Source organism: Scomber scombrus, chromosome 23, assembly GCF_963691925.1.
Source record: "Scomber scombrus chromosome 23, fScoSco1.1, whole genome shotgun sequence".
Classification (NCBI taxonomy): Eukaryota; Metazoa; Chordata; class Actinopteri; order Scombriformes; family Scombridae; genus Scomber; species Scomber scombrus.
The window spans coordinates 21,797,999-21,821,694 of NC_084992.1; the positions used below are offsets into that span (position 1 = coordinate 21,797,999).

Here is a 23,696-nt window from a genome sequence, read left to right on the forward strand (position 1 = left end):
CTTTAATTCAGCCTATTTCAGTCCGTCCACTTCAGCATAATGTTACACGCCGCTCACCAAACTGCACGTTAAAATTGGGTCAAATTCAACTTTCTCAAAAGGAGCTTTCTTATGTTTCTCTCATTCACTTGCATTATTTCTTCACTGCCATACATTACCCCACGGTAGAAAGTAATGGCAACTCATTAGTTTAAAGTATATGGAAATGTGTGCAACTCCATGCGCGGCATACATTTACCCGTAAATTGAAGTTAATATTAATAAAAGTCATGAATAAGGTGAGTAAAATAAAAATGAGGAGTTTTTTGAATGGAGTTTGGTTTAACGTTCCAAGTGCAGGAGACAAGCAAACGTGCAGAGCTGCGCATAAAAAAGGACTAAAAGCAGCAAATTCTACCTAATAAAAACGCTTGTTTTAACTTTCAGGTTCATGATTTGAATTATAAAGCATTAAAATATCGCTTTATAAATTAAATGATTATACTGGTTGGTGCACGTGTCTGTTCAGATTGATAACACGCATAAAGGGATGACACGTTATTTCGAGACATTTTTTTCCATTAAGTTTGGCGTGATTTTCTAGCAGTGAGCCAACATCACTTTGTTCACACAGGGTGCTGTTCAGGTGAAACTAGAACTCGGTCATCGTGCCCAGGTCCGTAAGAAACCCACTGTGGAAGGCTTCACCCACGACTGGATGGTGTTTGTCCGAGGACCGGAGCACAGCAACATCCAGCACTTTGTGGAGAAAGTAGTTTTTCACCTGCACGAAAGTTTCCCCAAACCAAAAAGAGGTAAGAGGCATCTGTTTTCTGCATGATAAGGCGAGTTTATATTGTATGATGTTTATTGGATGTTTGAGCTGTGTGAGAGATAGAGAAGACATTCAGGAGGCATCTACACTGTCCTTAATCCAGCTGACACTGAGCTCAGACCTCTGCAGGAGCCAGAAAGAGAGTGCATTTTTAAGTGTGTACTGTCTCTTTAAGCAGATGTGTAAAAAAAAAAAAAAAAAAAAAAAATTAAAAAAAAAAAATCCAATTGCTTGAATGCACATTGTGGAGAAAATGCTCCAGTTTTTGTCTGTGTGCACAAAGTGTTGGTACTGTTTAGTAACAAATGCAAGAATGTGTGTGCCTGTCTCTGTAATTGTTAGAAGACTAATGGAAATGCTGCATATACAGATGTTAGTTTCCACGCTCTTCAAACAGGAGTACTCATATCTGATGCTGCTTTTGGGCATCAAACACAAAGCGTGTATGTAGTAGCTGCTTGATTTTAGGGCTGTGTTGTGTAAAAAGAGAGCAGTGATGAGAAGAAGTTGCTTTACGTGGTTTTTTTTGCTCGGTTTAGTGTGGTTGGAGCTCTGCAGGTACAGCTGAGACTGAGACACAAGCTCCACATGTGAACACACACACACTGTGTATATACACACACATGGTGTAAGGTACATGATGAATGCATGCAGATAAACGATGAAGTGATATTTAGTGCATCGTGATCACAATGCACATTCAGCTCATCTCTACTATACTTGCTTGGCTTGCAATTTTGCTAAATTCTTACTATTCTATTTTATTATTATTTATTACATATATATTTATATTTGTTTTATTACTTTTGGGTATTTTTAGTAATAAGGTTTTTCCATTGGATAGTCAGATGTGTTTCTATGTGATATGTGCAGATGTGTTAAGTAGCAGCTGTAAACCAAGCAATTATCTATCTATCTATCTATCTATCTATCTATATATCTATCTATCTATCTATCTATCTATCTATCTATCTATCTATCTATCTAATATTACAGTAATGAATGTGAGAGCTGCAATGTTGCCACATAAAATAGCCAAATTAACGGACTGCTGGTGATTTGGACCAACTGTCGCATTTCACGTCGTGGTAACTGTCGTCATTGTGTCGCACAGGAAGTGACTGCACATGACTCTTCATTGGTTGTAGTTTTTAAAAATCGCATTGCTGTTTTTCCCAATTTCCCGCCTTTTTACTGCAAATCGACCACATTAAACACGTGAATTATAACGCAGCAAAATCGTTCTATTCTAATTGGTTGGTTTATAGATGTGGGTGGTAGCTAAAGTCGCATAATGAGAATTTGGTTGTACATTTCTTTTACAGTAGTTGGTTTACAAAGCTCTGAATCAGCTGTTTGTGGTGATGTCTCACACAGTGATCTAGGACTACTTGTTTCACTATTTTCACCACATCTCTATTTCCTAAAAAAAAACCTTCTTAAATGTCCTGTACAAAAGTGTGAAGTATATTATCTGACCTGCTTTAGAGACTAGCAGTAATGTTAGCTTTAAAATCAGATTTTGGGCTGTGAGGAGACTAAAAGAATAGTTGTGATGGTGGATTGTGCAGCAGGAAGCTGTTTAATGCTTTATTGTGGAGCTCCAGTAGTTGGGCAGTTATGGACTGGTGTCAGTTTGAGCACACATGTGAATGCTTTTAAATGAATGGTAATGTATTTAATTACAATTATCATTAGGAAGTATTGCCTATTTCCAGCTGGGAAATAGTGAAATAACCATAGTAGATGTATGGTGTTTGATATTTTGACCAGTATGATGGTGAAACTGGCATTAAACTGGTATTAATGGTATTAAAAGGTGTTGAGTGTAACTTGGTGAACCTGCAGAACCCCTGTGTCATCTTTTGTCTGGAACAGCACAAAAAAAATCACTACATACACAGGGGGCCTCCAGTCTTTGTGGTCTGCTCTGCTCCTCTGTGCGTGTGTGTGTGTGCGTGCGTGTGTGTAAACTGGTATTAATGGAGCATCTGGCGAGGAAGAGATGTGCTGGTGTGGAGTTTTTGACCCCTCTCATTCTTCAGTCAGAGTTAGCGGATGGAGAGTTGGTGTGTGTGTGTGTGTGTGTGACAGCACTATGTACAGTCACACACACTGTACATAGTGCTGTGTCACTGTGTGGCCTGTCACTCACTGATCAATCAATATTACTGTCAATATTAATGAATGGTTTGGTTTAAAAGTGTCAAACGTGTGAGTTTCAAACATGTCTGCTAAAAGAAATGAAATATGAATCAATCAGTGGAGTGACCGATGAACTGACTCATGATTCTCAGTGTAACTGTGTTTGTGAGTTTGTTCTATCATCCAGCAGCTGTCCTGCTGTAAAAGCATCATGAGTCATTGTGTGGTGGTTCTAATGTAGTTTCAGAGGCGTTCGTCCTGACACAATGACATGATGGGAAACAACAAAAAATTATACTTCCGTCATTTTACTTGGAAATGACATCAAACTGGAAATATCATTATAGTGGTCAAAGTCTGTTTTGTTTTTTCTATTCTATGATTGCCTTCTATCTTCTACATATCACGAACCTCTCAGCATCCACATATGTGTCTGTGTCCTGTCTGGTTCAGTCAAAGTAAAAAGTAGTTTTTTTTAGAAATGGACTTTTTGAAGTTTGAATGTGTTTTTATTACTTAAAATTGCCTTTTTGATTGGGTAGTTGGACTATGCTGTCATTTAGTTTGTGTCTCAAGTTGTGCAGCTTTTTCTTCCTGTTAAAGAGGAGCCGTTTCTCTCTGTAAATGAAAGAGCTCAGTGTAAATGTGCTCCGTGTGAAAGAGCTGTGAGATAACATCACTGTCGAAAAATACTGTTGACTTTTCCTCCACTGTCATCAGGAGGTTCATATCTGTGGTTCAACAACAGCTTCACACATATTCACTTGTACTGTGATCGTATCTCCACTCCCTACCTGCTGAATTAGCACTAAATATGTTACACATGTTCATGTTTTCCCACGAGATGTATTGCAGTAGGTCCAAATTCAAATTGCAATATCAGCATTTTTGAATCTTTCATTCAGCCTGAATAAAATGATTGGACAGGCTACTTGTCTATCAACCCACGTACTCACCCGACTGCCTATCAGCACACACACTGTCCGTTCACCGGTTACACACAGACACAGACAGTATGGAACATTGGATTCCTGCAGAGAGGAAGTGAAAGACTGCATGAACTGCAGAATGAGAAAAGAAAAAAGAACAACAAGTAGACTTGAAACAGCTGAGAGGAGGTGGTCCTGTTTAGTGTTTACTGAGGCTTGTTGTGCCTTCAGAGGAAGGGTGTGTTAGAGTGTTAGAGCGAGCGCTGTAGTAAACACTCTTTTGTTGTGTGTTCATGTGCCTGTGCTCGTCTGGCTGGAGGAGGTAGTTGTATTACAAGAGCTGTCCATTCACTCCTATAGACTTTACTTTGTGATGATGTCACACATTTTTAAACCGCAGGAGGAAGTTATACACACATGCAGTGGAGTAGACTGTAGTAGTAGTAGTAGTAGTAGTAGTAGTAGTAGCTGAGCTAAGATACAAACAGCAATAATGCTTGTTGTAACAGTAACTGTGTGGGATGATTGGTGTCAGGCCTTGTTCATTTCATCTACACCATGAAGAGCTCAATGTTGTCGCTGTAACTAACAACTATCGTGATAGTCGACTGGTCATTGATTATGTAACCGATCGATCGACTAATCAGATAATAAATCACATGATTAATACAGCAGGCAGCATGGTGGTGCAGTGTTAGCACCGTCTCCTCACAGCAGGAGTCTGTATGTTCTCCTCATGCCTGTGTGGGTTCTCTCTGGGTCCTCCAGCTTCCTCACACACACACACCAAAAACATACAGCTGAGGTTAATTGGTCACTGTAAAATTGCGAGCAGATATGAATGTGAGTGTGAATGGTTGTCTGTCCCTGCCTCTCGCCCAATGGCATCTGGGATGGCTCACTCCTTAGCTATTCAACTCAGGAAAATCTGTGTTAGTTCAGCCCCACAGCAGGAAAAACACACAATGATGTAACCAGCTCATTATCTATAATTATATGTGTTGGGAACTAATTCTGTCGTCTTTTTCTCTCTTTTTTTGACTAATTATTGCTCCCCTGTTATTGGCTGAAGCCTTACTGTATCTGCTCAGTATTTAGACTGTAAGTAAAGCAGAGTGTCCATGTAGTAGTACAGTCAGAGATAGTAGACAGGTTTAGACATGGCTGACTTCCTGCAGTGGAGACTTCTTCTTGACCAACAATCACTGACTTTTTTAATTCTCCACTCTTTGTGAGCTGCTGTGAACACCTGACAGCTCCTGAAGTCTAATATGACATGTGCACATACATCACCTTCCTGTTTGATGTATTGATGGTCTTCTGAGCCGCCTGTCACACTATGTGAGAAATGTGTTGTGAAACAGGCCCGGCACATAAAGCTCCTTTCCTTTATACATTCACCCCAGCGCCTCCAAGCAGTCTATAAATCAACTTCTTATCTCCTGATATGGAAACTTCAAAGCTTCAAGTTTCTCCTCAAAGGACTAACATTTTTTTTCGGCTCCTACTCACTGCATCCTTCTCCCTCCACGTTTTTTTTTTTCTTTTGGTCTTGATAAATGTGATGTGCAGCTGGAGGACTGTGGCTCACAGCCCAGCAGGAGAAGACCTAACTTTCAGTAACACGTGCCATCACACCACTCCACTGTCCTCAGGCACTGTGTGTTTTTACATGGTGACATATTGCCAGTCAAAGTACTTCCTGCTCTGTTCACTGTTCACATGTTCTGCTGTGTTTCCAGCTGAAACACAGTAGAATACATCAGTGACAATGACTTTGTTAATAACTACACAAGACAATCTAGTGTTAAATGATCTTAAAGTTCCAGTCCAACCTTGTACACTCTTCACTGTTTTAACTTCATCTGCAGGTTTAAAGCCACTGATCCAAGTCACATTATATATCATCAATTGTGTCAATAAGATTCTATCAAATAAGAAATTAAATTAGGTTTTTTTTTCATATAATGTTGACATCCAGCTAATCAGAGATATTAAAATGATACAATCAATCAATCAAACTTTATTGATACAGCAGCTTTTTTACAGGTTCATGTAGTTCAAAGTGCTTTACAGTTGATTGACAAGCTGATTATAAGATTATAAGAAAAGGAATAAAAATGATGAGGGAATAAATTAAAACTACTATAAAATCTACACATTGCATGAGGTGGGATTGTGTATAAATTATTTATTTATTTATTTATTTTATTGTCATTGTACAAAGCATACAATGAAATTCAGGTGCTGTCTGTCTGTCTGCCTGTCGGCCTGTCTGTCTGTCTGCCTGTCTGTCTGTCTGTCTATAAAGTAGTCCTTTCCTCTTGTCTCTGCCCATGAATATAAAAGGTGTTAAATGTAGTCCACTTCCCAGCTGTAGGAAGCCTGTCACTCACCTGCACACATCACATGACTCATCATCCAGCCTGGTATAAAACAGCAGGCCTTTAAACGCATCGTGAGCACAGAGTAAACCTGTCACAATAAACAGAGTGCTAACAGTGTGTAGAAAGCACTCTTCCTTTCCTCCTGACTATGATGAATATATATGGATGGATGGTAGAGAGGCTGTGATTGGTTCAACACTGATTGAAATCTATCATCATTAAATGAACAGGCTCCTGTTGTTTAGATGAAGGTCAGCTGCTCCTGTGAGGATGCTGATGACAGGTAGACAAACATAGTGTCTCCACATCAGTTGTTTCCTTATGGCTCTCTCTCTCACACACACACACACACACACACACACACACACACACACAGAGTCATCAGGTGTAGCGGTGAAGCTGTAGAGCGACTGCGATGTAACTTCCTGCCACTGCAGTGATTTGTCGTGGCGCTCGGAGCAGCCTCCAGACACACATTAAGATTAATGACGAAGCAGTCAGTAAAGCTGCCAGCGCGCTTCATTATCGCCACGCAGCTCAGAACGGGCCGGCGTCGAGCCGTCGCCATGGAGACGGCCAAATGGCAGCGCCGTTTTCAACAAATGGAGGTAAAGGAGCTCTTTGGAGGCAGTAAGAGGGGTGTGGGGGGGGATGGGCGGGGGGGTGCTATTTTGGCAACAGGCGGCAGAGGCTCACGCTGCTTTAAGCACCTCGTTCGGTGCCTCGGCTGCCATTTAATCCACTCCGGAGACGACGAGGCCCGCTCTTTAAAGGTGTTTGCGATATTTCAGAGGATTGTCACTTTGATGGAAAGATGGAAGAAACGGCGTAATGGGAAAGAAATGGGCGAGCTCGGTGAAAGGAGCGAGAGATTTGTGGTGTGTGAAGAGCAGAGCTTCTTTTTGTGGTTTCTGTTAAAGGAAAATCCACTTGAAACTCAGATTCATCTCAGCCTGCTGCCTGCCTTTTATAATCAAACTGTGTTTTATCTCATTGTTGAAGCCGTTCCAGCATTACAAACTTACAGTTATTCATTTTAACCTCACTTTTGAGGCTTTCTGGTTTGATACATTTGGTCGAGCAGGTAAGATGAAACAAACACAGAGGAAACATTCATTTAAAAAAACAAAAAAAGTAAATATTCATCTGTGGATGATTCCTGGAAGACTGCCGGTTGTGCCTGTTTATACAAGGCAGTGGATAATTCCTGGAAGACTGCAACTTCTAGTTATTTCTAGAAATCGAGATGTATCAAATATTTTGGGCCCTGACTAATTCCTTGACAGCTGTGAGTTGTGCTAGTTTATACAAGACGGTGGAGTAAACTGATGCACTGTTTTCTCATAATAAAGTGAAATTAAATCAAATTCCTGGAAAATTAGAGCCTGTTCATATTTCTCTGAGGCACATTCACAAACATCACACCTAACGACTCATATTGAACACTGTCTGCACACATCTCTGGTCTGATCTAATGTCAGTCAGCATCACTGTAACTTCATAGAAGGTCAGAGAAACCCTACAGAAGCTCTTCCAACTCTATTTTTAGACATATTCAGTATGAGCTGTACATCCAGAAGCTAACCTGCTGCCAACAGCTGCTCTGTTACTACTCCCTCTAAAGTGCACGAGGCTAATTCAACAGTAAATATTTGACTGAAGAAAGCTAACGCAACATCCTGTCCCGAACATCATTACACCCCTATTAGAAATTCAATCTCAGTCCCATCTTCTCTTCTCTTATCTTGAGCATCTGCACATACACACACACATACACACACACACACATCTGTCTACCAGCAGTAAGTCATCATGTTGTTTGTAAGAAGCTGTGATCTATTTATGTGATATCATAAAACCGCTGTGATTGTCTTTTATAGTCTTATGTTTCCTTCAGGGAGCCTTCAGGCAAGCAGCTGTGCACTCACATATAACCTATAAATATATAGAACTTATAGATCAGAGCCTTTCCTTTTGAAATAGTGAAACAAGTGCTGTGTCTCAAATCACATACTTCTGTGCAGTACACTGCTATGTACACTTCTGTTGCTACACTGTGTACTTTCTTGTTAAGTGCGCTAATTTTGACAGGTCAGTGTCTCGATTCAAACAGCCTGTTGCGCATCTACCGGAAATGATGATTAGCCAGCTAGCAAGCTAGCGTTAGCAGTCGTGCTATCGTTTTTGGTATCAAATCATTACAGGCTGCTAAATGAACCCAAGTAACATATCTGACAGTACAGTGGTGCTTAGTGCAAAAACATACATGTATAATTTACATTTGTATAACGTGGTGATGGTAACTGTAAAACATCCTTGGCTCCATTTCCTGTTTGAAAAGTGGTCCCTCACCTTCTGCTACGTAGCCAACATAGAGAAGCGTCCGTAGTCCCACACTCAAACTTTTCGACTATTCTGAGTGCACCATCCGGTTACTCATAGTACACTGAATTTTTCCATACTTCTCAGTGTGAACACACTCATGCACTCAACATATTAAATATAAGAACAGAAAAAAAAAGATTTGACACACAGCAGTACTGTCCTCAAATACTTCCACTAAAGTAACAATCATATGTTTCAGTGAGTTTTCAAGTGCTCTGACTTATCGGCCACAACGTTCTACATGAGTTTATATCTGCCTGTGACTCAGAACTTCTAAAAGCTGAGTTGGATCATCGATTCCACTTTGAGTCTATTTAAAGCTGTGTGTCTTCTACCTGAGGCTTTCTAAAAAAGACTCTGTCAGTAAGTGCAGACACAGCACACAATAGCTGAGGGATTGAGCTAACAGCCAGCCAGTATCTCGTTTCTGTAAAGAAAGAGAGTTCTGTTAGCCAGATTGGTGACAGTGTAAGCCCCCGTACACTGTACACACACACAGACACACACACAGACACACACACACACACAGATTGATGCTTTAATGATTGGGCCAACATGTTAGCCTCCGGCCATCTCCTGAGCTCGGCGTAGCGCTCGCATGAAACCTTTTAACTCCCCCCTCCCTTCCTCAGACCCCCCCTCACCCCCCCACCTCCCCTCATCCTCCACTCACAGGCTTAATTTGTGGCTTGTGTGCACATACCACATAAGTCAAGTCAGTGCAGTGACCTACACATAAGATGCACATCCTCAGGCTCAAATATGCCTCACAAGCTGCACAAGCATTCCTTTAACTCTTTGCTGTGGCTTCGCTCACATGATGATGATGATGATGATGATGATGATGATGATGAAGGGAAGCCTGACATCATCGCAGCTTCCCGCCTTTTTAGTATAAATGCCAGTGATGTTTTATAGTGGGGCAAGAATGTCAAACGTGCATTTTTGTCCCAATCAGCTGTAAGCACAGTAGAAATGCTGGCTCAGCATGTTTATCAGACTTTAGAAATTAGTTATAGTTTTTCCTTCTTTCTTTCAGGCAGTGAAAATAAGTTCTACACATATTCACTTCACAAGTTAAACTGTGAGGAGTCATGTAAAATGCTGCTTCAGAGGTTTTTCCACCCCGACCCTGAATGCAATCCTCTGAATAACAACAAATACATATTGTGGTCATATTTAAACCATTCATATATTGAACATTGTGTTAAAATGTAGTCAATAAGCAGCTTCTGTGCAAAATAATCTGAGACATAATATTGTTGAAATTGCATCATTTTCTATTGACATCTCAGGCTGTTCACCTGTTTTATTATAGGAAAGTTATATAACATTAAATATATCATTTATAGGGTTGAGGTTGACTTGAGGTCAAATTGGGCTGTATGTGACCCTTACACTGAAATGAGTTTGACACCCCTGACCCTGATGATGTATTCTGAGGACTTTGGTGATCCTCTGACTTTTCCACTAGCAACATGTGAATGAAATATCTCTACATCCCCTCCAACCTCAGATGTAAAACAAAGTTGTCATCTCTGTGAAAATGAACTGAAATGATGACAACAAAATAAAGTATAAAAACTACTGCTAATAAACTGAACCAGCAGAAGAGCACGCACGCTGATGTGAGCATGTAGCTCATTTACAGCATTTTACTATTTCAAATAACTCCATCCTAAATCTAATTAAAGTAAAACTAACACAGCTGACTCTTAGTTAAATCCACTAATGAGGGAAATCACTGCAGCTTAATACTGATTAATGATTTGCTGTGTACTAAATATGAGAAGGAATATAACCAAAAACAGTGAGCAAAGGACCCTGAGACCCCCCTCTCTCCTCTCCCTCCTCCACCTCCTCCTTTTCCCTCTCTTCCAGTGTCTGGCAGGAATCAAAGAGCAGCAGGAATTTGCCAGTAATTGTTTTACGATTCCTCAGAAATCATACCTACTTGTATAGGTACAATACAAAGAAAAGCAAGAGCCGCCGCTGCTGCTGCTGCTGCTGCCGGCATGAAAGGATGGAGAGAGGGAGGAGGAGGAGGAGGACGAGGAGGAGGAGGAGGCGCTGATAGTCAGGGCAGCCACCACCACCACCACCACCACCAAATAACAGGAACTGAGCTGTAAATGCCGGCTCTCTCCCCTCGGTTCAGTCAATGAAAGGAAGGTTGGAGGAAGTGGTTTATTGAAGCATGGTTTATATGGGCTGTCTGTTGGCAGGTCTTTCACTCCTTTCTCACTCGCTCCCCACCACCCCCTTCTCCCCCCCCCCCCACCCCCCCCCCCCCCCCCCCCCACCCACCCCCCCACCCACCCCTGCCATAAAACATTTGTCTTTTATTTACAGTCTCCACAACCTCCACACACCAATGCTGGAATATTACCGTCAAGACTCCCTCTCTCTTTTTTCATCTGTGAAATAAACCGAATATTATCACAGCTAACACTGCTTTCATTTCATCTACACACACACACACACACACACACACACTCAAGTAAAGGGATTATTTGAGGAAGTCATTCATCAAGTAAAAACAGCTTAAATCAGCTTCTTTTTCTCTCTTGTTTTATATCATCGTAGATTCAACCTCCAGGTTTGTGCTATTCAGTTCATGTAAAATAGGATCTGGTATTTTTCACTAATAATTCACTTATTTCTGTTCCATAGTAATGGAAGTATCATAAAGTAGCAAAGTTTCAGGCAAGGAAAAGATGCACTCACTCTCACTGTTATTATATTGAAGGACCACTTCACCTATTTTCAACCTTAATTCTAGGTGTGTGTGTGTGTGTGTGTGTGTGTGTGTGTGTGTGTGTGTGTGTGTGTGTGTGTGTGTGTGTGTGTGTGTGTGTGTGTGTGTGTGTGTGTGTGTGTGTGTGTGTGTGTGTGTGTGTGTGTGTGTGTGTGTGTGTGTGTGTGTGTGTGTGTGTGTGTGTGTGTGTGTGTGTGTGTGTGTGCGCTCATAGCAGACTGTGACATATACAGTAAATGTAGTGCATGTTTGAAGGGTTATATATTCTATTCTGTTGAGTTTTAGACATAATGCTATAAATGCGGACCTGCAAGACAAGATCAATTCTCCATTTTTTTATCTGCACACACACACATTTACGTCCACACACTCACACACACGCGTGCATCTCTCAATACACACATACATACCACACTCCGACACCCATAGCAACACATCAATTTCTGGATGCACTCACATTTTTCCCTGGTCTGCTGTGCTTCATAATACAGGATGAGCAGGACCGGGGAACACTGCATTGTATTCTCCCATAGGCAGAATACAGCTAAATGATGTTATCTGGTGGGAAGAAAGAGAAAAAAAACCTACCATTATGAAGCCAGGGCTCTAAAATGACAGCCCAGAACACAGGAATGCATGAAAGAGTCATATTTTGGCAGGGGATCAAAAACTGTAGTTTTAATTGGTTTTAATAGGGGCATTTTTCTCCCTAAGGATGTTTGGTGGAACACTTTTTTTTTCTATACAGTGTATTATAGATCTAATATAATTGATTGGGTTGATTTATTTTTTAATCCTTGGAAAAGCTGATGCCATATGTATTAACACAGCCCAAAATGATGAAGAAAATAACAATGAAAAGTGGAAAAATGTCCTTCAGTATAATTGGAAGCAAAGTAAATATTACACTGTAGATTCAGACACAGAGTCACAATGTTGAAGCAGAGATGTGGAGCCACTGTTCAAACTTATGAGGCCAATAAGCAATATATGGGCGGATAATGTTACATGTACAGAATATATACATAAACACACTTTTTTTTTGCAGTGATCCCTCAAATGCAATGGAGGCATGATATTTTATATAAGTCTAAAGTTTATTGTATGAAATGAAAAAACACACAGACCCAAAAGAACATGCATATATGAAACTTTAATTATAATAAAGTATCAAATGTATGTATAAAATGCTGCCTATGTAACTAAAAATAAAAAAGTCAGCATGTGTTGGACAAAATACAGACATATCTGTGAGAGGTCAATATCAATAATATGGGCACACCAATATATTGGTGAGGCTTTGCATTTTCACATTTTGAACCTTGCAGTATTTAGAAAAAAAACCCCACACTGTTAGTAGTTTCTTACAGTACAGTCAGACGTTAGCAGAAGAAAAGAAACATGTTGTGTAGCCATCCTAATTCAGAACAGCTGTGTGTGTGTATGTGTGTGTGTGTGTGTGTGTGTGTGACACAGGGAGCAGAGGAGAGGCTGCAGTAGTGACACTAGTCCCCATTCACTCACCACTAACTCCAGTCAGCTGTTTAAAGCATCCATCATGATTATTATGTCCGATGTGTAATATCAGCGGTGGCTTTTTCTTTATTGCATCACTGTTTAAAACACTGTCACGGTTGCGTATAGACAGTTTGTCTCCTGTCACCTTTAGAGAAGTCAAGTCAGACAAAGCTCAATCACTCACTCACTCACTCATCTTCATTGTTAAACTGCTGCATCACACAAAAAAAGTGCCGATTTTCATATTGGTGTTTGTCTTGGTCCTTGGTCTGTTCAGAGCAGTGTTTCAACCAGGAAGCTTATTCCACTAAATACGTTTTCTTTTCTTCAGAAAGACACTAAACCAGGTGTTTAAACACAGCCAATGTTACAGCTTCCATCAGCAGGCAGCATATGAAGTAGAGCCTGACTGATATATTATCACCCCCAATATTGACCTATCACAGATATATTGGCATTGGTGAATATGTTGTACAATATATGCCAATTTTATATATTTTTTCTAATTTTTTTATTCACAGCTAATTATCATGATTAAATTCCCAATGTTTCAGTCATTTTATACAATAAAGTTTATTAATTAACTGTAAAATATCACAGCCTCTGTTACATGTCTTTATCACAACTGTTTGACCATATTTAAGAGATTATTGCAAAAAAAATGTAAGTTTATGTATATATAATATTATCGTCCTATATATCAACAGATTTTTTTACTCCATAGAATTTTGCATTGGCCTGGGCCCCTAAAGTCCAGTATCAGTCTGGCCCTAGTATGAAGTTGCCTCAGTCTATAATGGAGAGTAGCACATGACATTTAAGACTCTATGTCAGCATTGGTTTGACCCCATGTTAAATATGATGTTGGGGTGTAGCAGTTTTACCCCTCAACCTGCAGTTTGTTCACAGCAAGGTTTCCCAATCCCTCATTAAACATCTGTGAAAATGTGCAGCGGTTACTCATCGTCCCCAGAGGATGAACACTATTTTTAACGACCTTCCTTCAGCGCCACCATCATGGCAAAATGTCCACTTTCCAGCAGAAAGTCTAATGAGAGGATGGCGTGTGATTTTTGTGTTTCTCCAGCAGCTGCTATAGAAACATGTGTTGATCTAACAGCAGGTCACTATGAAAATGTTCCTGATGAACTTTGGTAATTAGAATGTTCTGCTGTAACCTTTCCATTAGCTCTCTCTAAGTAGTTAGTTAAATCAACAGTGTGTCTGTACATGTGAGGTCTGAGGGAGACCCAGCTGTGTGCTCTGAGGCTACATTACCGCACAAAACAGTCCCAATGTTCCACAAACTGGATCACAGTCTGCGACAAAGGAGGGGAATCACATGCCAGACCTACACACACAGGTGGAGGTAGTTTCCTGAGACGCTCTCCACCTGCTCCTCATCCAGGAAGCTACTCGCAAGCAGGGTGATGTCACAGTATGTTGATGTTGGAAGTGTGCTGCCAAAAGGAACATAAGAGGAACAATATCAGACACTAGTGCAGAGATAAAGAGAAGCTGTGCTGCAGGATTCACAAGCAGCATCAGTAGAGCTGTTTCACATTGTTTGGTGCACAGATGAGTTGAGAAGATGCAGCAACAAGTGTCATAACATCTACACATGATGTTTCTCAAGGGAGAACCCCCCCCCCCCAACCCAACCCCCACCCCTCACTTATCCTTCCTCTCCTCCTCTCCATCTGTGTTTGGTCCCTTGAGTTGGGCTTGTCTTCTCACCTGTGGGATTTGAATCCATGATTTCGAAACATGTTTTCCAGACTCCAGCTCAAACTTTGTAAAGTGGCCCCAGACCAGCTCCCTGTGGCCCCTCTTATCTAAGTGAGTCTGCTAACACACACTAACTTGGAAGTTTCTGGCTCTCCGCTATCCTTTAATCTCCGCAGATTAATCGTGACCCCCAGTTTGTGTCGCGGAGACCCGTCGTTAGCTGATTAGCGCGAGGTCGTCGGGGTCGAAAGAGACCCCCCCCCACCCCCCAGAAAACTGTTAGTGCGAGGTTGTTTTTAAGAGACTGTGCTCAGTCATCCAGAGACTGGGCCCCTACAGAGCTGCTAATCACCACCCACCACCTCCATCTATTGTTCTATTTAGAGGAAATGTGGAGGGTTCTGCTCACTGTGACATAAGGAATATTTCTATTTATTCAGCATGTTAGAATCATGATTGGCTGCAGCACACAGTCACAATTTGCCTTCATCTTTCAGTCTGTATCTTCTGATTTAAATGTACACAGATGACTGTATAGACTGTACATTAATAAGATGATATTGGGTAGTGATCAGTCACATTTTAGCCATTTGATTATTGTTAGTTTTAGTCAACAGACATGAAAAACATTAAGGTTTTATCAGTTAAATTTAAGTCTCAATCCTGTATTTTAACCCTTAAACTTCACAAGGACACCAGTGTCCTCTGCTGACATTATTGTCTTTCAAAGTGTAGATTTTGGTATTCTATCAAACTAAATGACCTAAGACAGGTGTGTCTAAAGACGTCTCAGTCGGTTTATCTGTTTTCTAAATAGATGTGTTATTATGGTAAAGTTATAATATATATTAATTCTAGGTTATTGTGTAATGGGTTTATTGGTCAGGCCCACTTGAGATCAAATGGGGCTGTATGTGACCCTTTAACTAAAATGAGTTTGACACTCCTGACCTATGGCATCCATTGGTACCAGCCATGTCAGTCTAGCTCATCAGGGGGCTAAATAACTCTCGAAAGTTAGACCAAATTTTGGTGAGGGGGGAAAACCAGCATGGTCATTATCAAAGGGGGCCCCTCACCTCTCACCTCAAGATATCTGAATGAAAGTGTTTTCTATGGGTACCCACCAGTCTCCACTTTTTAGTCATGCCCACTTACTGATAATCCCATGCAGTATAAATGTGTTATTTTCTCTTCTATTCTAGAAATGGAGGGTTTGGAGTCCCTAAACAGTCCTGGAATTACATACATAATACATAATTACATGTTACTGCAAAGCTCAGACTGTTAAGAATGCAAGGAGCTCAATTGTATTGATGTGTGATGATGTTATTGCCCACAGTAGCCTTTTCATTGTAGTGAAAGCATTATTACAAGCTTGACCTCACTGTGTAAAATGACCTATAATGGCCTCTAGTATAATCACAGCCTCATGAAATATTACAACAACAAACTAGAGACCTCAGGCATTCAGAGGATGTTTGGCCTGAAGTATGCATGATTTTTTCTGTGGTTTTTCTTAAAGGTCTTAATATGGTGTTTTAGAGGGATTTTGACCATTTTTAATAATTCTTGAGCAATCAGAAATGGTTTGCATCAAATCTGTGTGAAATTGTTGCAACAAATACAGATATAATTGAGCATTTAGATGGCCATCATGTACTTGAATCATAATGTCCTAAACCCTTCTCACTCTAAATGTTCCAAATTTGAATAGGCGCCTATTCAAAACACTCAAATGAATCTTCTGGTTTCCAACTGTCAGATGATGTTTACCACTTCTATGTGGCATATAGGTCAATGACCTTTTTTGTGTGATTGTGGTTTAGTCAAATTTAAAGGGGTTAAAATGTGAAAATAAACGTATGAATAACTTCAACTTCAACAAATTTCTGCTTTTAATCCATTTAGAGAGAATATATTAGAGGATTATGGCAAAAATGTCTAAGTGGTGTAACCATAAAAACTTTGTACCAAATAATTCAACTTGCTTAAAAACAGTAAATTCTCAATAAAACACCATATCAACTAGTTTGGCATGATCTTACATTATAACTTTTATATTAAATAAAGGTAATGGAATACAATTGTTCTAAATATTACATTTAATCTAATTTAAAATGAAGTAATTATTAGTATAAGTCCACTTAAATACACTGTAGGTGGATAAAATATGTAATATGCATCATTCTTTTGTGGTTACACCATTTGACATTTTCAGGAGCTTTCAGTCTTACTTTTGGTTAAAAATGGTGTAAATGTCATTTCAAATGATACATTTTAACAAACCTGATGCTGATTTTAAAACTATTTTTTAACATATTTCTATCACTCATCTTGCCAACCCTTATTTGTCACTGACCCATATACAGTTGACATGTTATCTCCCCCTAAAGATACTCTGCCCCCCCTAAAAAAAGACAAAAAATGGCTGTATGACAGGGAGGAGGGGAAGTGAAAGAAGGTTAGATTGTTAGATGTAGTTCTCCTCTATAACACGGTTAGTGGAGAAGCTGCTGTTTACTTGCGTCCATGTCACCCTGCTCTGCTGTAATACAACAGACTGACTCACCTCAGCAAACACAGCAGCTCATCCTCTGTCGTTCCTGCTCACCTAACATGACCTCAGCCTACCTCCACTGCACAAAAGCTGGATTTACTCACCTGCTCACTAAAATACACTCCACCGTCTCAGTTTAGCTCGAGAGCAGAAGCTGAAATTAAGTTTGAAGTGGTTCACAGTCCATATTAGTCCTGCCCTCATTCTTAAAGCTGGCTTACAAACACCAAAGATAGACGACTATTAGTCACATTCATGTTACATCCACAGCCTTTTAATAAAATTAACACCCTTTTTCTAAGTCTCCTGTAGTTTGTCTCTGTTGTTTAGTTGTTTTTTCTGCTTTAGTCCATAAATGTGTTACTTTTGTAGCTGTGTAGCGGTGTAGCTGTAGTTATTACATTGTCAGCCTGTCAGTCTCTCAACCACTGAAATATTTCAACTACTTTGTTGATGGATTGCTCTGAAATTTCGTAGACATTCACGTTACCCAGACGACGGGTCCTGCAGCCTAACTTTCCCTCCAGCCATCATAGCCAACATATGCTGGAGTTTTGAGGCGATAACAATATTTTAAGAGTTTTAAAAAATGGTTGATATTCTTCTTTGTCTACATCCTGAGCACAACATTTCTCAGCTTCAAAATCAACTTGCTGGCTCACATAAGAAACCATATTTCTTTGTCTCCAAACGTGATCACTTCCTGTACTAATGTTGTGCATTTATTAGACATCTGATATTAAGATGAAGAGTGTATTAACAGTGAGAAAGAGTTCATATATTGAAGCACAAGACTCAGTAAAGAATAAGTGATTTTCAGTCTTTTGTTTTTTTTGGGTGCAGCCTGCCGTGTAGCTCGGCCTCATTACAAACCAGTCTGTGAGTAAAGGGCAAATACGGAGTGACTGGCATTGTTCTGTGATTGGCATCTAAGTTTAAACTGAGGCCATGTTAATAAAACCACACAGGCCCCCGTCCCACTTTGAACGCCTTCCGTAACCACCGATAAGTTTTCTGTTACAGGTCAGCGGTCTCTTTGTGTATCTGTGGCTCTCAGACGCTCCTTCAGATTATAGTAACCTTTTCAACCTCAGCCACTGAAGCACACTGCACTGAGTTTATCTCATGTCTTCATAAAGCCTGCTGCAGGGTTCTGCTCTCACTTTCATTCTGTCGTCACCTGATAGCTGACTGTTAGAGTTATGACACATCAGTTTTCTGGATTGAGTCGTCATCTGACAAATGTTTTATGTAGTTATTAGAGGAACCCTGGTAGATTTTAATACATATTTATATCATTTGTATTGCCTCTTGAGATTAATTCTAAGAGTATCAGTGGTATATATATATATATATATATTTATATTGTCATATTTTTTAACATTAAAATGGCATTACATTATGGATGAATTCTCCTTTTAAATAGTTTTGACCAAAATATCACAAATGAACATCATACTGCATTGAAGAAGGCTTTAAACTAGTGTTTGAGACCATAAACACATTTTGAAAACGTTTACTGAGGTTAGAAATCAAGTGAGAAGTTGGTGAATTCTCCATTGACTTGTATAGAGACGGAAGTCCTTTTGACACCAAAACGGTCGCCCCCTGGTGGCCTTTTGATAGAATGCAGTTTTAAGTTACTTCTGCGTTGGCTTCATTTCAGAGGACCGGAACTCTCCGCCTGGTAACAACACATAATACGTAACAACACGTAACAATACATAACACGTAACAATACGTAACAATACACAACACGTAACAACATGTAACAATACGTAACAATACACAACACGTAACAACACGTAACAATATGTAACAATACGTAACAATACATAACACGTAACAATACGTAACAATACATAACACGTAACAATACGTAACAATACGTAACAATACACAACACGTAACAACACGTAACAATACATAACACGTAACAACATGTAACGACACGGAACATCACGTAACAAGACATAACACGTCTCATCACGTAACAACACGTAACAACATCATAACGCATCACGCAACATTTAACAATACGTAAAATCACATAATACGTTACATGTAAGAACGCGTAACATTTAACAACATATAACAACATGTAACAAAGCGTAACAACACATAAAATGTAAAAATACATTATATGTAACAGAATGTAACATGTAACAACACATAATATCACATAATAACAAGTAACAACGTGTAACATCACATAATAACATGTAAGGTCTGTGGCTGAAAGTGAACTGGGGACATTGCAGCTCACAATGGGTCAACAGCCCCCCCAACCTTTCAGCTGATCACATATATGTCTGCACATGCCTATATTTATGTCTGCTGATGACAAACAAGACATGTCAATGTCTAATGTCAGCATATATAGCGGGCTCCAAAAGTCTGAGACCACATTAAAAATCTCTAATATTTTCACATAAACCTAGAAATAATCAGAAAGTTGAGGATTTAGAACATTTAAAAACACAAGTTACAAGGTATGACATGTAAAAAGAGCACATGTCAATAATAATAATTCCTTCAGTTGCATCCCATCCATTGAAACATGTGTTCATGTGGATTAGATCTAGTCATCAGAGGCATCTAATCACAAGTGGTATATGAATAGTATAGGAATGAATGCACCCAACATACATTGAGGTCTGATCTCTCAGACCACATTGGGTGGTGGTCTGGGCCGCATGTGGCCACGTTCAGGAACGAGAATGATATTAAAGTGTATCAAACCCACAGTGAAACAAACAGTGAAGCAATTTAGAGACCGTCTCCATTCCACAGTTTGTCCATCCGGTTGTGCTTATATTACAGAAGTAAAAAAAAAAAGTCATTAAAGTATATTAGTTTATGTTATGCGTTTAAAAAAAATATCTCCTGATAAACAGTCAAATATTGATATTAGTATTGGCGTCAGGCTTTATTTATGAAGTGTAGTTGACTGTAGCTGTGCTGACATATCTCAGTATGACATCATGTCTACAGTTATCCATGCACATAAGAAAAATATACCCACACATGCACAGAGCTCACATGCCTTTAGTGTGAATGTTTCTCACTGTGTCAGGTAGCTCATATCATCTCAGCTCATATGAAGGTGTGTTAGTGAATGGGCTCTTTTATAGCTCTGTGTAATTGAACCTGACCCGCTCGCACAATTAACTCTAACCCATAATATTTTCTCAGTGGCGTCGGGGGGGGGGGGGGGGGGGGGGGGGGGGGTGGGATTTGGAAGGCTCGGGCTCCAGAGTGAGGTCGACCTCGGCGTAGTCTGCGGAGCCATCAATCACTGTTCCTTCCTGAAGGGGGCGGGGCTTGAGGATGAAGCAGGGAGAGCACGGTGATGATTAATGATGATTAGTGATGACTGGACGTGTTCGCAAGATGGGAAAAGTTTGTCACATTTGGCTCCTGGTTTTTTTTTTTTAAATAATCTAATTAAATAATTAATCTAAGTCCACATGTTTCTGTGTTTTCATGCTGGAAGATGAAACACTGATTCATACCGTTTTTAGAGATTTTTATCGATGTTAACAGTCTATTAATAACATATTTCCAAGCAAAATAACTAACTATTAATTAATCAATCAAGAAAATGATCATCATATTAATTGATGATGAAAATGTGGTTAGTTTCAGGCCTAATTGCCATTCGAATGATGTAAATACTGACAGTTTAAATCACACCAGACTAAATGACTGACGTCATGGCAACGGATACAGTTTGTGGGCACAATAGTGTAATAGTGATGGACTGATGGTGCAGCGTCATCAAATCAGCCAATAGAATTGTTTTTTTGGTTTTTTTTAAAGGAAGCCCTGAACTGGACATCTAAAATCTAATAAAAGTCTTTGACCTTACACAATAAAAATGTTTCTTTAAAAGAACATATTATTATAAAAAGAGGAGTTTTTTTGGAAAGCTTTAGTGAAAGATTGTAAAATTGTTGGGGGGGGGTAGGGAGTAACAAGGGGGGTGGAATCTTCAGCTGTGTAATTGTGTGTAACTTTCACATTTCACCCTGTTTGCTACCAAACTCTGACATCTCAAATATCCCCACCGCTCATGCGTTTCACCATCAAAAAAAAAGAGTGACAAAAAGGATTTGCAGCATCCCGTTGTCACGGCGACGGTAGAAAATTAGTTTGGGACAAACAGATCTTTGTCAGTACACCTTTGGATTTTTAAAACACATTTTTTTTATTTATTTTAAACGATTTCTTGGCAAATGACAAACTGAACAGAGCACATCTCCTCTTGCTGTTACCATGGTAACCAGCGATGCGTATAAAAAACGATCATAAAAATGAACATTGTGATTAATAGCAGATGGGTCACGGTTGGTGAAATAATACATCATTAACGAGGAAAATATTAATAACATTCTCTACAGCGTGAGCAGAGCTGCTTCATTTTTTTTCATCAGGTATGAAAGTGACTCCCAACAAAGCAACATAACAATGAGGAATACAAAGAAATCTACACACACTAATAACAGTTATTTCCACAATTATACCAGAGGGATTGTTGCACTCCGCATGCTACAATCTGCAGGCAACTGTACGACAAAGGCACATGTCACCATGGAAACGTTTACTATTACTGAAAGCAGCATCTCTACACTTTAAACTGTTAAAGAAAACACTCATATACATCAGCAGGGGTGGATTTAGTGATTTTTGGGGCCACCAGACAAACTATCCTACTTTAGTTCTACCACATCTGTAACTGTCACATCTGTTTTCTTTATATATATATATCACAATATCACATAGTAAAGCTTAACTTAACAGTAAAGCTTAACTTAAAGAGTGAAAGAGAGATGTTATCAGCACAGTGTACTTACATTTACTTTAAGTTGTGTTCAAGCTGGAGAGCTTAATTCTAAACTAAATGGTAAATGGACTGTACTTATAGAGCACTTTGCTAGTCTTTTTGACCATTCAAAGTGCTTTTACACTACAAGTCAAATTCCCCCATTCACACACTGATGAGTATCTTGCCCAAGCACACATTGACATGCGTACCGGAGAAGCCGGGAATCGATCTTAACTTAACCCTGAATTGCTACCTATGGCTGTTTCAACGGTGTATGAATGTGTTAGTCTCCTCCTGATGAGCAGGTTGGTACCCTGTGTGGCAGCTCCTGTCATCAGTGTATGAATGTGTGTCAATGGGTGAATGTGACATGTAGTGTAAAAGCGCTTTGAGTGGTCCAAAAAAAAAAAGTACAGTCCATTTATCATTTAGTTGGAGGGGGCCACTTTGCCTCATGGTAAAGTTCACCCTTGCACATCAATACAACACACACACACACACATACATACACAGTAAAGTAACAGCTTCACAGCTCAAAGACCTACATTTTTCCCAAATTCTGTTCGCCTTAATTTAATTTGCTGTTTTTTACAGTGTACCGATAACTTTTCACTTCTATTGTAAACCTATTTGTTTTGAATGGAGCAAAATAAATGTAGTTTATTTCCTCATCTCATATATTTTCCTCAACATTTTAATGGCATTTTTATTATGCCACTACAATAAACGACAACTACAGATGATGATAATAACAGTTAAAGAAACCACAGTTTGATTTTGGGATAGTTTACATGACTTCACGTTGATTTAAAATAGTTATTTTGGTGGGAAAAGTAAGTCTGGATTAGCTTTAGAGCTGCTTTTAGCTGTTTAGCTGAGCACATTCAGGCCAACACATTCATGAACTTAATTGGTGCTTTTTCTTTTAGAGTCCGCTGGGAGAAAGTCTGACAAGCACACACCACCAGGGAAGCACACCTGAGCTCTAGTAGTTTGTTTGTCTTTTAAAGCCCATGTGGGGTGATGGGAGGTGATGGGGGTAAGGAAGGGAGGGGGAGGGTCCTCACCTTGTCATGAGCCTGGTGCATTCACGAGCTTTCCGCTTCTAATTTAAGCCACTTTCTTTGTATTGATACACGAGCGCAGGAGATGGAAATGGGAGTTAATGAGCTCTCCTGAGGATGGAGCTGCAGTTTTGGTGGCTCGCTGCATTCACTGACTCAAACATAACAGTCAGCTATGTGAGAGAACGTCATAAATATAATAATGCTACGGACTGTGTACTGTTCACTTTATACGACTACATGAATTTCCTAATTTCTTCATGTGGAACCATTTTTTATGTTTGCCTGTCTGTGCTGTGTTGAAGGTGGATGGCCTCCTTTTTAATATGAGACTCTCTCTTTGCTTTCAGTGTGCAAGGATCCACCGTACAAAGTGGAGGAGTCTGGATACGCAGGCTTCATCTTGCCTATTGAAGTTTACTTCAAAAACAAGGTACATTTAACTATAGTACTCAAATATTTCTCAATCCTCTCATCTACTACTCTTCATTCTCCCCTCTAAAAATACCTGCATCTGCTTGTATGTGCTATAATCACTATAACATTCTCCTTTATATAGCTTAAATTGATGTAACATACA

General features: G+C 39.6%; 1 protein-coding gene across 1 annotated transcript in view; it reads left to right on the forward strand.

Moving 5' to 3' along the window:
- Nucleotides 1–23,696, forward strand: part of mllt3 (MLLT3 super elongation complex subunit) — a 55,620-nt gene that overhangs the window by 277 nt on the left and 31,647 nt on the right. Inside the window, 2 exon segments of the mRNA XM_062444366.1 lie at nt 614–794; nt 23,467–23,549. Of these exon segments, the coding sequence (XP_062300350.1) occupies nt 614–794; nt 23,467–23,549 (264 nt within the window).